The sequence below is a fragment of the Rattus norvegicus genome, chromosome 14 (genome assembly GCF_021556685.1).
Source record: "Rattus norvegicus strain SHRSP/BbbUtx chromosome 14, alternate assembly SHRSP_T2T, whole genome shotgun sequence".
Classification (NCBI taxonomy): Eukaryota; Metazoa; Chordata; class Mammalia; order Rodentia; family Muridae; genus Rattus; species Rattus norvegicus.
Genome location: NC_141547.1, coordinates 18930568 through 18947824, shown reverse-complemented (window position 1 = coordinate 18947824; position 17257 = coordinate 18930568). Strand labels below are relative to the sequence as shown.

General features: G+C 41.9%; 1 protein-coding gene across 7 annotated transcripts in view; it reads left to right on the top strand.

Annotated features, from left to right (window-relative positions):
* Slc4a4 (solute carrier family 4 member 4) overlaps nucleotides 1-17257 on the top strand; it is a 450971-nt gene that overhangs the window by 346869 nt on the left and 86845 nt on the right. For all 7 annotated transcript variants that reach the window (XM_087584435.1, XM_087584437.1, XM_087584438.1 and 4 more), the window contains 4 exons: nucleotides 591-678; nucleotides 3181-3335; nucleotides 3957-4070; nucleotides 6622-6796. In XM_087584435.1, coding sequence (XP_087440561.1) covers nucleotides 591-678; nucleotides 3181-3335; nucleotides 3957-4070; nucleotides 6622-6796 — 532 coding nt within the window. The remainder of the gene's footprint in view (nucleotides 1-590; nucleotides 679-3180; nucleotides 3336-3956; nucleotides 4071-6621; nucleotides 6797-17257) is intronic.

Genomic DNA, 17257 nt, shown 5'->3' with positions numbered 1-17257 from the left:
CCGCAGATCCCAAAGTTAGCAGAAGTGAAGACAAAGAAAAGTTTAACACAGAGAGATCAGCGGTCTGTGAAAAGGACAAGAAACTCTTCTCCTGCTCAAGGAAGAAGGCTCTTGGGGTTCTCCTTTAGTTAAACCTCGTGGTGGTGCTATTTTATACCTTAGAGTCACTTCTTTCTTTGGGTTAAAGGTAAGGTCTAGAGGCTGGGTAGAACACTCAGACCAGCTCGTGCTGTTTCACACATGTGAGGGTCTAGGTTCACATCTCCAGTACCCACGTAATGAACTAGGTGTAGCCGCGTGTGCCTGTAATACCAGCACTAAACAGGCAAAAGCAGGAAGATTCCTGGGGTTTGCTGGTCTGGCTCCATCTCTGAGTTCCAGATAATGTGTGAAAATCCCATCACAAAATGGAAGGGAAGTGGTATTCGGGAAGACATCTGACCTGTGACCTCCGCATGGACACACGTGAATGCACACATTCATGCACACGCAATAAAGAGCCTCTAGAGCCACGGTGATGAATTAAGATAATGATTTCTCAGTGTGACGAAATGTGCGTTACAACCTTTTCTTCTCTCTTTCTTCCCTAGGTTCTTGTTCATTCTCTTAGGTCCAAAGGGGAAAGCCAAGTCCTACCATGAGATCGGAAGAGCCATCGCCACCTTGATGTCTGACGAGGTAGGGGAGTCGGGTAAAGGGATACGTGACTATTCCGGTTGATGTAAACTGGACTGTCCATCACGGGCTCTTTAGTTACTTCTTTTGTGGCTGTGAGGTTCTTCTCAGACTGACATAGTTATTTGTGGTAAATGAGCTTTCTTAGGCAGGACAGCTTCCTAAAAGTAAGCCATGTGTTTTGTTTTTGTGTTAGATTCTAAAAACATATAGGAATAAATGCATTTCCCCTTTTTCCTAAGCAAAAGTATCTATAAACTATTCTAAATTTCTTAAAAATTGAAATAAATGAATTGCATATAGTTTCCGTATTTATAGATTACGGTGTGAAGTTTTAATTCCGTTATACACTTTGGAATTGTCTGATACAATGACGATTAACAAAAATTAATTATATGTTGCAAAACATAACGAATACAGGATTTTGAGTATTCTCAATACCAACAGATTGTCACTGTCTGAAATGACCTGTATGCAGTTACCTTGATATGATCCTTATGTATTTTCGGTTGTTAAAAACTGATGTTTAAATATTACTGGAGAAGTTCACGGTCATTCCATTAACTTTATCTCTTTCATCACCTCTCTGAACTCATATGTCCAATGATGATTTGAGAAATGATGACTTTTATCAAACAATGCGTAAGAAAATAGATGCTACTTTTTTAAAAAAGGTATGGGAATGCATTTGCTTCTGTGGTTGTATTTTGTGGGGAGGCACAGTGTACCTCTGTGGTGCACTAAGTACCGTTTCTAACCAGTGCTTTACAGTAGGCATCTCATACACGCCTACGTAGCTTTAGTATTAATAAGTATATTTAGTTATGATCAAACTCTGAATTAGTCTGAGGTAGAAGGCCTGCCCCTGGAGTACAGGGATATCAGCTTGTGCTCTCTCGGCTTTGTGCTTGTTGTTTCTCAAAGTGCTGTTTGTACCCTGGCTTCATCTGTCAGTCTTCTCTGTCAAGTGTAGAACTGGAGGCTCTCTCCCCTGTGGAATAAAAGACAGCTCTGCCATCCCACGCAAGGGGACATTTATTTCAGTTGGGTGATTTGTTTAATTTTGTGTGTTGATAGTTTTATTTTCTTTTACAATTCTTTCCTAGTATAAGGTAGGGATGTTTTAGAGCACCTGTGATGTATGCAGAGTGGTCCTTTGATATCGATGAGGGCCTCTTTCAGTGGATATTTTGCAGGTTTATTTTGCTTACGTCTCATTGGTTGACAGTGCCAATATTTCCCACCAAGGTTTGCTGGGAAGATGCATTGCTGACTCTATCTGCCAGAGAAAATTAGCAAAGAGATGGCATGTGTGTTGCAGAGGACGTACTTGTCCTGGGTATTGCCTCTTCCTCAAACCCAGAACCCCCAAACCAGCGTTATTTGCTTGATAACACCTAAAAATGACCTTCTAGGAGAACAGATATAGTAGACAGACTTAGCATAGGTTAAGGGCGTTGAACAGGGACCACATTCTCTTCTGGATGATAAAAAGGAATTCACTTATAAAGATAAAAGGCTTGACTTTGAGAAGTCATTCACCTCAACTCAGAAGAATGGGACACTGAAGACAAGGATTGTATGGCATTCTGAAACCCCTCCTTGATGTGTGTAAGACATGGCATTTTTGCTCTCTGTATTAGTTGCCTTTCTGTTGTGTGTTAAAACACCACAACTAAGGCAACGTATAGAAAAATGAAAGCATTCATTTAGGTTTATAACTCCAAAGGGATAAGAGTCTATCAGCACCAGAGTGGGGAGGAGGCATGGCAGCAGGTGGCAGGCATGGCTGTAGATAACAGGGAGCTAAGTTTTTATATCATCAAACTCAAGCTCAAAGTAGAGGGAATAAACTAAAATGTATAGTGGGGCTTTAAGCTCCAAGCCTGCATCCTGTGATATACTCCCTCTTGGAAGGCTATACCTACTTCCCTAATCAGTGCCACCGACTGGAGACCATGTGCTCAAATGCACAAGACATTTCTCATTTAAATCCCTGTCTGCTTGGTGAATTACCTTGCTAAAAAGGAGGCATGTGAGCCCTTTCTTCAACCCCTGTCCTTTCTGCCAATATAACACTGGCTTTCTTCTTTGTTTTTGAACAGCTCCCATTGTTAGAGGACTACAGTGTGTGTGTGTGTGTGTGTGTGTGTGTGTGTGTGTGTGTGTGTTCCTTATCCCAACTTTAATAAGTGTAAACTTATTCTCATTGTAATATTTAATCCTGAGACTGGTTTTCAGTAGAGATCTTGAAAACGTATTCAGTAGGCTCTCACAGCAACGGAGAGAGTTTGAATGGAAAGCCACCCTTGAAATTCCATCTCTTCAAACCTCTACTTAGATGCTGAGATCATAACCTGTACCCCCTCAATACACTGAATAGGGAGGAAGATGGGCGCAGATATAGGAGTGTCAGAGCGCACCGTGGGTGTGTTCCTCAGCTGTGATGTATTGTGAGGCATACAGAAAGTTGCTCGTTGGATCAGCACTTCTCTTGCTCTTCAGGTGTTCCACGATATCGCTTACAAAGCGAAAGATAGACACGACCTGATTGCTGGCATTGACGAGTTCTTAGATGAAGTCATTGTCCTTCCACCTGGGGAATGGGACCCGGCAATCAGAATAGAACCTCCAAAGAGCCTCCCATCATCTGACAAAAGGTAAGTTGCTCTCCATTTGGCAGTGTTCAGGGAACATCAAGCCCATGAGGAGGTTGCATTTCAGAAAAGAAGTAGGGCCAGGTTATATTGTGACAGTCCTTGGTCCCCGTGGATATTTTGCCTCAGATGAGTTGCTGGCTTGCCTTGGCTTTGCATTTACTTGGCACTGTAGAATAGGTGTCGTATGCTTTGATGTCCTTCAACAATTGCCCTTAGCTCGTCATGTGAGAAAGTGTCGCTGGGGTTCTTCGGGGATGCTTAGGGGACGGTCTGCCTGTGTCTGTGGAAAGGTCACTTTACTTAAGAAGGGCCTTTTAGGATAAGCAGGTTAAAACGTTTAGTAGAGTAGTTGAGGAGAAACCATTTCCTGAAAAATCTGCTATTCCCCCAGGTGGAACCGTTTCATTCCTGTAAGTGTGCAAGAAGTTAAACTCTTTGTTGACCCAGCCTTCTGTCTGATTGCGAGACAACACTTTAAGGATTATCTGTTAGCAAAAAATAAGAAATCATGGTTGTCTTCTGAGAAAGCCTTCGTTCTCTGTCTTTAGAAGCATACCCCAGCCATGAAAGTCAACAAGCACAATAAACTAATGTCTGCTCGCACCCCGTTGTCTTGCTTAGGAAGAATATGTACTCAGGTGGAGAGAACGTTCAGATGAATGGGGACACACCTCATGATGGAGGCCACGGAGGAGGAGGCCACGGTGACTGTGAAGAACTACAGAGAACTGGCCGGTAACTGCAGGAACATTTTGCCATTCATGATAAGGTTTTCCTTAGATCTAAATTTCCCTTCCTTGTTCTCAATTCACTTTCAGTGTTTTATTTGCTGGTTTGTTCCATTGGTCAGCCAATACATATTTATAGTATATCTGTTAGTCATTGCCGCTGGTAATACAGCAGTCGAGGATGATTCGCCCTTATAGGTCTCACTTTGTAGAGATGGGGGAGGAATCTTAAGCAAGTAAATAAATGCACCAATGGGTTTATGAGGAAAATGGAGGGAAAAATTAGGGGCTTTGGTGATGAATAGTATTAGAGTTTTAGACAGAGTGATCAGAGTGGACCCTGTAGGTACAAGAAACATTCAAAGGAAGTGTTGAAGGGTGAGTGAGGGACAGAGTCATAGAGCACCCAGAAGACTGACATCCAGGCAGTGTGACCAATGGAGTCACTAATAGGATGATAGAGGGCTAAGTTTATGTTGGGTGAGAACAAGATGGAAAATTGACCAGGTATCCCGTGTGGCTTTCATGGTACCATCTTTTCCAGGTGCACATGTGGAAAGGGGTGGTCTGTAGGTCACTTCCCTGTCTCCTTGCCCAGTGGAGGATTCTGATTCCCAAGAACCTTCCATTTAACTTTCTATTGTGGTCATCTCTTCTCCATTATTAGATGATTTTGGGGGTGAGGTTAAGTAAAATTCTTAGTAGGATGCTCATTTCACTAAGATGTGGAAGTCATTGCAGATTTAAAAGCAAACAAAAATATGTCATTTTAATATGCACTTGAATCTGAATGAAGTGAAATTATTTCCTTCTGCTGGTGACCCATTCGAGTTTCTCCTCAAAAGGAATTATTTCCTTTCCTCTGACTGAATGAAGAATAAAACCCTCCCCACCTTCTGTACTGATTAATGACAGACTGCAGTCTAGAACTCTGTCTTTGGTTATCATGCAAACATCATACAGTGTACTTACATCAATCTGAGGACATTAGTCACTTATTCAATATAGCCTCTGAATGCAGTCAAAAGACAAGATGACACGTATGAGGCCACTGGCAGCTTGACATGTATGAGGCCACTGGCAGCTTGACATGTATGAGGTCACTGGCAGCTTGACATGTATGAGGTCACTGGCAGCTTGCTATGGCATTTTTTTTTTTTTTGGTTCTTTTTTTCGGAGCTGGGGACCGAACCCAGGGCCTTGTGCTTCCTAGGCAAGCGCTCTACCACTGAGCTAAATCCCCAACCCCTGGCATTTTGTTTTACAGTACACTTTTTATAAGTAGAGAGAATATGCACTAAAGCAACAATAAAAGGCATGGTATGGCAAATACACGAGCCGGTAGGAGAGCTGTGTGTGTGTAACCATATGCTTTTACATAGCTCCCAGTCAAGGAGGTTTTCTTATGCCAGCATAACACCATGACACACAAGGAGAGAACTGTACTGGAGATATTGTCATATCTAACGATACTTCTTTGTGATAGTATCGTTTTAGGTCCACTATCACCTTGTGAGGCCACAAGCACGTACGCAGTCCATTACTGACCTCGCTGTCATGATGCAGTGCGTGGCGACAGTTCTTTTATAAACTATTTTCACTAGGAAAAACTTTGTTACTCTCTGCTGACAGCCCAGATATGAGCTATGGAATTTAATGTGCTGAATTGCATCAGACTGTCCTTTCTTTTTTTGATCTCTCCCCTTTCCACACTCAGTTAGTGGCTGCACACTCCTGTGTATATCACGGGTACAGAAGTGGGGTGTCAGAAGCAGATGCAGGCACAGAAGAGGCTCAGGTGTCAGGATTTAGAAAGGGGCACTTTGGAGAAGGCTGGTTGCAAGAAGAGTAGTCTGTGCATGGGCTCAGCCTGCACTTTTGCTTGTCACACACCTGTAAGCCTTCTTCACCTCATGCCTTTGGGCCCTTCCAAATTCAGATTCTCAGAGGCCCACTCTGGCTGCCTATCTGTGGTTTTTTTCAACGTGTCTTCTCTAGAACTATGTCATTACCACCTCCATTTAAAATTTCCATGATTTTTATTTACTCACCATCCTGTCTGTCCTCGGTTTCCCTAGCGTAAACTCCACGAGGTCAGAACTTCAGAGCCTTTGTTGTTCAGTGTTGTTTCCCCCAGCTCACAGAATAACGACAGAGGGTGTGGGCCCCACAGGTCTCACCCTCCCAGAGTGAGGGGGAATGACATTGTAGCAACGCCTTATGGGACTTTACATGATATGCAATGTATTCGGATTTTTGCTTTCAGAGAGTGGAAAATTATAATTTATCTACTCAGTGCCCTCATCTAAAGACAATCTTTGGGAATGTTGGACCTATTCTAGTCACTGTAAAAAAAAAAAAAAGGGAAAGAAGAAGATATATTTCTCCACAATTCTTTTTTTCTGTCTCATCTAAATGAGACTGTTTTTAATAGTATCTTGTCATTGACTCAAGCGTTTTAAGTCCAAAGACTTCGTGGTTTAGTGAATTACATCTTGATGAACTTAGATGGCTGTTTATCTTGTCCTTGATCACATGTTTGCTTTTTCCTTGCCCAGGTTCTGTGGTGGATTAATTAAGGACATAAAGAGGAAAGCACCATTTTTTGCCAGTGACTTTTATGACGCTTTAAATATTCAGGCTCTCTCGGCAATTCTCTTCATCTATCTGGCGACGGTAACCAACGCCATCACTTTCGGAGGCCTGCTCGGGGATGCCACTGACAACATGCAGGTGGGTCTGATTTGGGAGAGGCCACAAATAGTCCATCGCAGATTGTCCTTCTCACCCCTGCAGCTCTTCGAGGAGCAGATGGCCTTTCAGTTACTCAGCGTGACTGTCTTTCTTCTGCTAGATGCTGCACTTTACTCCGCTCTGGCTTGCTGCTGTATTTCCAGCATGTTAGTAATTACAAAAATAGCTAGATGAAATCTGGCTTGAGTCACAAGTGGGGAAAAGAAGGGGAGGAAATGCGGCTCTACAATTCTATTTGGGCAAAAGCGTCTCAGCTGCTTGGATCCGGTGTGGTGCACCGGGCTTAGAGCTTCCAGGATCTGGATGGCATGGGCCGCATTTGGTTTCACTTGGTGATCACACTCTTTGGGGACGTGTGCTTACCTGACTCTTTGCCCTTCTAAGATGAGCAAATCTATGTATCAAGCATTGGAGTGACTGCTCAAGACTGGATTTGCATGCCTGCCAGTAGAATTCAGCTTCAGTGAATCCCAGCTGAAGTTGTTTCTTCTATTTCTGGACCAGCCCTCGCTGAGCTGTAAAGAGCTGGGCTGGGTTAATGTTATAATGTGAATGACAACCTCAGTTTGTTGGTTACTGGGGAGGTGGTGTTTGCCATCCTTTCACATCAATAATAGCCATGGTTTTAATAAGAGAAAAGATGTCATATGCTCCCCCCATCAATTAGAACATGTGGAAATGACTTAAAGTTGATCTGAGTAGTAGAAACAGTAGGCGTTATACTCGGTACTGAATACACAGAGAATGGAGCGGAACGTGAGTTGAAGCCCTTTTGAACTCTGTCTTTCCGCTTATTTTCCATCAGTGTCCAACCCATCAGGCATTTACACACACTGCCAGCCAGCGTCTCAGTTTGGCAAATGCAACTAATTCCCCCAAATTACTTTTGTTGCATTCCTATTTTGCCTCTAGTTATACATCTATGCTCTAGAACCCTTTCTCAATGCAACGATAAGATACAATAACATCTTTTGTGGTACCAAGGGAAAAGCTCCCAATCCTATTTTAGGTTAAGTGTGCCTGTCCATTATGTGAAGCTGCCCTTTGTGGATGTGGTGGCTCTGGGCCCAGCTGAGTGATTCTTTCTTTCACCCTTCATACACATTACAGTTCAACAGCACCTGAATTGGAAGTTGTCTAAGGGTTTCTACTCACGTAGTGCCTAGACTTGAGTGACTGGATTTCTAGGGACACTCCCTATGGCTTCTCCTCAAGACTAGCTTGGGCTTCCTCACAGTATGGGCATCCTTCAAAGCTGAGGCTTCAGGAAAAGAGGTGCCAGCCATTCATTTTTCATCTCATGTGGTCGTATACCTAACACGGCTTCATTCCCTGACTTCCATGGATGCACTGAAAATTCAAACTCTCAATGAAAGCTTTTAACTCTCAAATGTTACCACTGGTTGTCATTATGCTGATCAAAGAACATGGATTTCCATGTCACCCCCCGGGCATGGTTGGCAGAGACCAAATGCGTTTTGCCACTACCCCTGATGTGGATATCCTCATTCATAAGATAAGGATAACAACTAAACTGTAACAGTAATAACATGGTTATAACCTCTGACCTAGATTCACGCACAGCAGCAGTCCCTCATCCAGGTTACAACATAATGCTCACTAAGGTAGATCATTTAGGAAACCAGCCGGGAACGAAACTATCGAGGAAACACCTTGAGGCCAGCATAAAGCTAGCACGTGCAGCCACGTGTGCTGAGGAAATCAAAAAAATCTATGGCATTTAAAGAATGCATTTGTAGGGGCTTCCTCTGTTTATTAAAAGCATTGGTATATAAATAAATATTTTACCATTGAACACCTAATCAGGTCATTGTATTTACCGTCTTTTTTCCTTTGCTCTTTAATTATGTTTATTCTTGAGAATTTCAAAAGGGCTGACACTGTATTTTGATCATAGGCATCCATTCCTCCTCTCAGCTTCTCCCAGATTCACTGTAGCTCTTCACCTGCCACCCCCAACTTCATGACATCTTTTGAAAATAACCTTGTAAATCCAGTTTGTACCTCCCTTATATCCAACGGTGTGAGCCATCTGCTGAAGCCTGGTTAACCACTTCCTTAAACTTAACTGAATCTTCTTACTCCAGTGGCCAACCCCTGTCAATCAGTCCTCAGGTGGAGGCTCTTGAGCTATCCTGTTTCCTTGATAGCTTGCCGAATGGCTTGATCTCATGCAAGCATTGAGCAGGTAACCACAGCTGCTATGGGTCTAAGAGTTCAGCAGTCCTCTCGTTCTCAGAGGACTCCGTTTCACTCTAGTTCTTCCAGCTCTGGCTGAGAGACCTCCTTCCTATCTCAGATGAGGCTCAGGCTGTTTGAGGAAAGGTTGTGTACTGATGCAGAGTTCATGGCTGAGCACTCCCTAGGTACTCATTCTCTGTGTTTTGACCAGAGTGAGTTTCTGTGTTGATTACTGTCCACCAAATACCTGAGACCTGTCGGATGATGTTTGAGGGATGCGCTGTCCAATTTGGAGCTGATGATTAAGCACAAAACCAACAAAACCAACTTTTGTTCAGAGATATAGAGGTGTGCTTATGCAGAAACATTTAAAATAATATTTGTGGGTATTTTTCTGTTCTTCTCATTGAAACAGTGGCAGTGTAATCTTCCTAAGTGTACCTCTGACGCTTCTTTGAAATATAACCCTTACACTCTTGTGAGATTTAGCTTCATGCTTTTGAGAGAGGGGGCAATGTGTGTAATGTGTGTATAGTGAGAGAGAGTTCTGATGATTGAACTCCGGGCCTTTGGCATACTGGGTATCGTAGGTAAGGTCTCTATTGCTGGGGTGAAATAATATGACTAAAGAAACATGGGGAGGAAAGGGTTTGTGTGGCTTACACTTCCACATTACTGATCATCACCAAGGGAAGACAGGACAGCAACTCGAACAAGGCAAGAACCTGATGACAGGAGCCGATGCAGTGACCATGGCATAGTGCTTCTTGCTGGCTTGCCCCTACTGGCTTGCTCATAGAACCCAGGACCACTAGCCCAGGGGTGATTACCACCCACCATTGATGGACCCTTCCCCGTCAGTCACTAATTAAGGAAAGACTTTACAGGTTTGCTTACAGTTGGATATTATGGAGGCATTTTCTAAATTGAAGTTTCCTCCTCTCACATGACTTAGATTGTGTCAAGTTGACTAAAGCCATCCAGTACACTGGGCAAGTAAGTCCTCTAGGACTTCGTCAAATCTCCACCCCAGACGTAGCTTTGGAATGTAGCATCTAAGACCAGAAGAGGAGAAGTTTGCCCAAGTTTGTTTTGGTAATGTTTGTATAAATCAGTTTCTATTTGAATGAGTCCTTGGGATGGTAGACTTTGTTGTGTAACATAAATAGATATGATGGGATTTCCCCCTGACGTATGTTGTCTGGGTAATAACCTGGCTCTGTTCTGGTTCTGAATATGTCAGGAGAAGTATGGACAGGTTAGAGAATCACTCTGTTAAACAGGGCTATGAAGTTGCTGACTCAAAGTCATACAGACTCGTGAGGATATTTTTGGACATAATTTGTTTTATCTTATTAATTATTTTATAATATCCACTGATAATTTTGTTGAAACTCAATATAAGGTGGTGGAATTTTAAAAATTTCTGTGGATGAAATTACTGAAACATACTGCACTTCTCTTGCATGTGAAGGTTTTTCCCCTTAAAAGCCACATTGGCAAAGTCCTTCTCCTAGAAGGCTTGCAGTAGTCACAGTGGATAGTAGAGACACTGGAAAGGAAGGATAGAAGACGGGTGGTTATTAATATATATTTGTTGAACAGAACATTAACAAATAGTTTTTTGTGTGCCTTAATAACTAGAGAGTGAGCCGGTTTGACATGTAAAGTATCTTTTGTGTGTGCTGCTCCTCACCTTCTAGATGTTCTATCCCTCCAGCAGAGCCTTCTTTTGCCTTGTCATTGAGACAACAAAATATTTTGTGGATTTGACGATACATCCTGGGTCATTTTTTTTAGGTCAATGGCAGACATTCATTTATTTGCAATATGGAGTGCCCATCATGTACTAGATAGAATTTTATGTGTTTGTGTTAGAGCGAAGGTGAGTCAAATGGGTAACACTAGACTGGTGAAACTTATATTTAGGCTACTCATGGACGCAATCTCTGACTGGGTCCCTACGAGGTGCTAGCGTGGATTATAATACCAATAATTACCTTTCTAAACACATCTTCCGGAAAGCCCTGGGCAAACTTGAGTGTTGGCAATTATAGCACGTCCTTCACAAATAAGGCAGCAGGTCAGTCGCCATAACACAAGCAGCTCAATGAGTCAACTGAAAATCACATCCATGCTTCTAAAGGCAGACTGCTCAGAGATGGGTTGGCTAGGGCCTTTATTGTCATCCTACAAATAGACATGGGTGCTGGGGAGAAGCATGTTGTGAAAACACAGATGACTCACTGTGTGACTGTTGTCTAAGCGTACTCTCCTGCCAGCTTCTGTTCAGGAGGACCGGCCTGCTGGAAGACAAGAATTTGCTTTCAAGCATTAATTTTAGGGCTGATGGTATCTATCTATCTATCTATCTATCTATCTATCATCTATCTATCTACCCATTATCATCTATCTACCTATCATCTATCTATCATCTATCTATCTATCATCTATCTATCTATCATCTATCTATCTTTCATCTAAATTTCATCTATTTATGAAATATATATGTCTCTTATCTATTTATGTGCTTGTCTATATCAAATGTGCATTTGGGTGTGCATGCATGTGTGTGGAAACAGATCATCTTGAAGTGGCAAAGATCACTTCTCATGAAACTGTGTTCAGAATAACATGCAGTCAAGGCTACAGTGGCTGTCAGTGTGACAAAATTGTATTGCCAGCACAAATGACTCCATGGATTCCCCAGTTTTACCAGATATATTTTGCCAACCAGAACACTCTTAGAAGATGCTAGGGTTTACAAAGAGAACATTTACAAATTTCTTATAACAATAAGTGTGGGCCCTTATGTTTAGCTTGGGTTTCCTGGAGCAACAGAATTGCTTTGCCAAGAGTCAACCTTACATCTCAACCTCAACTTGTGTCCATTTCTCTTTATTAGAGTGTAGAGATCCATCAATTCCTGAGGCTTAAGAGTGGTGTATCACTTATCCTTCTTGATAAATTCCATCAAGTTGATTCTCTACTTTCCTTGCCATAAAGAGACAAAATTCAGCCTCACTGTTCTGAAATCTCATCCCCTCCATAACTAAGCCATGACAGCATGCATGCTGATATCATATTTACATCTTTGGTTAGCAAACAAGTCATTTCTCTGTTTATTTAGATACTTTGAAATTGTTTTATATATATATTCCACCATTTACTATAGTTAAGCATTTTTCATTTTCAGAGCTATTTATGGAATTGGGCCTGATGGCACAGGCCTGTGATTCTAGCTACTCAGGAGACTGAGGCAGGAGGATTTCAAGTTCAAGGCCAGCCTGAGCAACATAACAAGACTCTACCTCAAAACGAAAGTAAACTAAGAGTTGAAGAAACAGCTCAGTGGTAGAGTACTTGATTAACATTGGACAAACCCTCGGCTCATTTGGTAGTCCTATAAAGAAAATACGACTCTGCTAACACAGTGAGTCATCACTTAGATTGTGAGGAGGATATTAGTGTAAGGAAGACTCATGGAGGCTTTGTGGCAAGCCCCGTGCTATTTAAGAATCGTTCTTCTGTAGCACACTGAGAACATATTTTAATGGAAGTGTACGTTTGATTATGAATGACTAAGCATAGCCTAGAGTGAAGACTGAAGAAAGCCATTTTAATTTTTTTTAGGAGTAAATATAATCCTACTTTCACAAACCTTTCAGCAAAAGAGTGCAGTAAGATTTTTAGCATTCTGTAAAATTTGTGATATTTATGGAGTGTAACCGAGCACATTTTAAGAGAACTTGTCTCATAATAAGGAACATTTATAGTTGGCATCTCCAAATTTGAGGCTTTATTTTAACATTCTGCTGTGCTGAGAGATTTTTCACCAATCTGCTCAAGTTGGAAAGTATCATTTCTTGGGTCGGTGAGAAAGGTGCATGCTTGCACTGCCTGTCATGCATAGTTTGCAGTGGCAGGATTGACATTGACATGAATTGATAATGGACTGTGAAATGGACAATAGTGTCGGGCTGTCTCACTGCTGCTCTTTGACACCAAAACGCTTTTCCTTTAGGAGTAGAAAACACAAAAACTCATTACTCCGTACAGGAGCATATTGGAGCTTCAACATGTGAAGCAGAAATAGTCTGTGGAGGTGATACAAGTTGTTATTTTGGTCGGCCCAAGTAAGCAAGCCTGTTTAGTGACAAAGGAAGAAATCCATCTTGCTTACCCAGGGTTCTAGAAAGGAACTTTTAACTTTAAAAACATGTTTTAGAGGCTAGGGAAATGCCTCAGTAGTTAAGGTTTGGGACTTGCATGTGCTGAGGACTGCAGGTCAGATCTCAAGAATGCTCGCAGGGCATGGCGGACCCCCTGTAATGATAGCAATCTGGTGGCAGAGACAGGACATCCTTAGAGCAAGCTGGCTAGCCAGAGTAACTGTGCTTGTGAGGTCTGGGCACAGTAGATAGTTTCTGCCTCCATACCTAAGGTATTGAATGAATGATCAATGAAGACTTCTGACAGCAAGCTTGGGCCTCTACACATGTGTACACACACACACACACACACACACACACACACACACACACACACACACTCCCACCTACCTGAACATACCATGAGTGAACACACACCTCTCTACATGCAAATGTTGCTTTACAAGTTGTGAGTTAAGTTTAGCTGACAGAAGGGAAGTCATTGGTACTTTTTTATTACAAAGACGTTTGTCAGCTTTGTTTGTTTGGTGATCAGAAAATTAAAGTCATTTGGATAAGATAGGATGTCCCAAATGATGCTAAAGTAAAAATTTATCCTTTTGAGCTTATGGCTATTTTGAAAATAGCTTCTCCAGTACAACATTTTCATTATATCTTTTCATATATATTGCAAAATATACATATACAGGTAGATGAATGTAGGATATTATATAAATGAGATTACATATTCATATTTTAAAAGTTATATTTTGTGGGCATTTCCTACTTCAATAGTTTTTTTAACCTAATTTTAGTAACTACCACATAATATATACACTATAATTTATTTAGTAAACTTATATTCTCAGTTTGTCCCAGGTTTCTCTTTTACAAAGAGTGCTATGGTCATCAACTTTATATTTATTACTTATAAATATCTCCCTAAGGTAAACCCCTGGCAAAGTTATTGTGCAATATACTGATTACAGTTGTTATTCATTTCAAATTATACTCACAAAGGTTATTCTAACTCATATTTCTAACAATAGTGGGCAGGAGTACTCACTTGCCCACACCTTGTGAAACAGATTCTCGCCCTAGATTCTCATTTTTGTTATGCTGTGTGTTGAAAAAGAATAGCTTGGTTGGATTTGATCTACTCCTGTGCTTTTAATGAGCCTGGGTATCTGTCCATATTGACGCAGACCATCCATTCTCCCCCATGCTTATGTCCTTGCTGTATTCTCCTTTTGGGGCATTTAGTTTCTCCACTTAACTCCCTGTATAATAAGGGTGTTTTCCTTTCCTCCTTAGGCAAAGATTTACAAAGAGTTTTTTTTTTTTGTAATGCCATGATGCCTTTTAACTGTGTTTGTGGCTTCTCTGGTTGTACAGATTTTAACTTTCACAGTCAAGCTTCCTGTCGTCTTGATTCTTGTTTCCCCTCCCAAAGATTAGAAAAATATTTCCCCACACACTTCAGCTCTTTTATGTTCTCGGTTAGTTGTTTTATACATCTGGGATTCATTTTTGTGTAGTGTTAGACTAGAGTTGGGTGTTTTACATACATGTTCACAACTCTTCAAAGAACAGAAGGCCTCTGTATCTTGCCCCTGGTTCTGTTCCCAGAGTTCAAACTCTTTTGCTGAAGTCCTGGGCCCATTCTTTTCTCAACCAGAGCTGTAGTTTGTCTTCCCTGATTGTTTAGTTTCTGCTGGCAGTGTGGCCTGAAATCCTGTTTATGACAAGCCCAGCGGCAGGGAGTATGACCAGGAGGAGCTCTAGTGCTTCCTTTGCATTGGACAGAAATGATATTGGGTAAGGCTGCCTCATTGTGGGAGTAAAACAAAGGCTCAACAGCCTGCCTTCCCCCATGCAGACCTGTAGTGTGTGTAACTAGCCCTTTTTTTTATTGGATATTTTATATATTTACATTTTAAATATTAACCCTTTTCCCCCCTCCCATCCTCCTTCCCCCTGCTTCTATGAGGATGCTCCCACTCTAACTTACCCACTCCCACCTCACCACCCTGGCATTCCCCTACACTGGGGAAACAACCTTCATAACACCAAGGGTTTCTCTTCCTGTTGATGCCAGACAATGTCATCCTCTGCTATATATCTAGCTGGAGCCATGGGTCCCTCCATGTGTACTCTCTGGTTGATGGTTTAGTCTCTGGGAGCTCTGGGGGGTCTGGTTGGTTGATGTTGTTCTTACTGTGGTATTGCAAACCCTTTCAGCTCCTTCAGTCCTTTCTCTAACTCCTCCATTAGGGTCCCTGTGCTCAGTTTGATGGTCAGCTGTAAGCATCCTCATCTGTATCAGTAAGGCTCTGGCAGAGCCTCTCAGGAGACACCCATACCAGGATCCTGTCAGCATGCATTTCTTGGGATTGACTGGGCTTGGTTGCTGCAGATGGGATGGGTCCTCATGTGGGGCAGTCTCTGGATGACCTTTCCTTCAGTCCTTGCTTCACTCATTGTCCTCCCATGAATATATGAAGCTCAAGAGGAAGGAAGACCAAAGTGTGGATGCTTCAGTCCTTCTCAGAAGGGGTGGAACTAGCTCTTAATGCTGTTGTGAAGGAGGAGGGGAGATGTTCATCAGGTGTATCTCAAACTCGGACCTCAAGAGAATCACCCGGGAGCTCTGAGAGTTCATTCGCTAGGCTTCATCGCCCTGTCATTTTGCAGAGATGCCAACCTAATTGTTCTATGTAAATATGAAGGATTAGTACTTTAAGGAACAGACAAACACACGTGAACTTTCTCAGGTACTTTTCCTGTGACCTGAGTTTGACCTCAATACTTGCATTCTCTCTTTCCTTAAAAATATATTTTTTTAATTTATTTTTAATGTATGTGTCTGTTTTTCCTGTATGTGCATCCTATGTGTGCCCAGTGTCTTGCAGAGGCCAGAGGGGTATATTCAGACCCACTGGCACTGGAGTCACCAAAGGTTCCAAGGTATCATGTGGGTTCTGGGAACTGAATCCAGGCCTCTGCAAGAACAAATGTGTGTTCTTTTTTTTTTTTAATACATATGTTTTTTATTGGATATATTTCTTTATTTACATTCCTTTTTTCCTTCCATCTTTATTAAATTAAGTATTTCTTATTTACATTTCAATTGTTATTCCCCTTCCTGGTTTCTGGGCCAAAATCCCCCTAACCCCCCTCTCCCCTTCTATATGGGATTCCCCTCCCCATCCTGCCCCCATTACCACCTTCCCCCAACAATCACGTTCACTGGGGGTTCAGTCTTGGCAGGACCAAGGGCTTCCCCTTCCACTGGTGCTCTTACTAGGATATTCATTGCTACCTATGAGGTTGGAGTCCAGGGTCAGTCCATGTATAGTCTTTGGGTAGTGGCTTAGTCCCTGGAAGCTCTGGTTGCTTGGCATTGCTGTTCATATGGGGTTTCAAGCCCTGTTGAGCTGCTTCTCCAGCCCTGCTTGAATCATTCTTAACTTACTTTTAATATTGGGATTTAGCTTCTGCTGGGTCACGGCATTAGAATTCTTGCAGGTTTTAGCACTCAAGTGAAGGTAGACATAAGATTGATTTCGGCCTAGACAACAGTGAGTTCAAAACCAGCCTGAGCTACAAATCAGGACCTTCGCATAAACACATACACACACACACACACACACACACACACACACACACACACACGCAAAACAGTAAACATTGCAGTTGAGCTGGATTTGCCTTCCTTTCCAATGGCATCAGCTGCCTCGTGTATTTTTCTTGGCTAAACTTCAGATTCAAAGACTCACCTACATAAATTCAATTTTATTATTCGGCAAGCTGTACTGTTCATGTAAATCATCCCAAACATGAGCTAAATTCTCTCTGTTTATGAGTCGAAATAAAAAAAACATTTTTAAAGCTCGTCATATCACAGTGATATTGGTGAATGCACTGTCGTTTAATGCAACTGAAATATTTTATTTTCTAAGTTCTACTAGTTTGCAAATTGCCTAAGAAACAGAAAATATGGTGTTTTCCTTAGCCTTTATGTTGTTTCCTCCCATTCTCTTACTGCTGCCAAGAAAGTCCTCCTCCATAGGCTAACAATGATGAA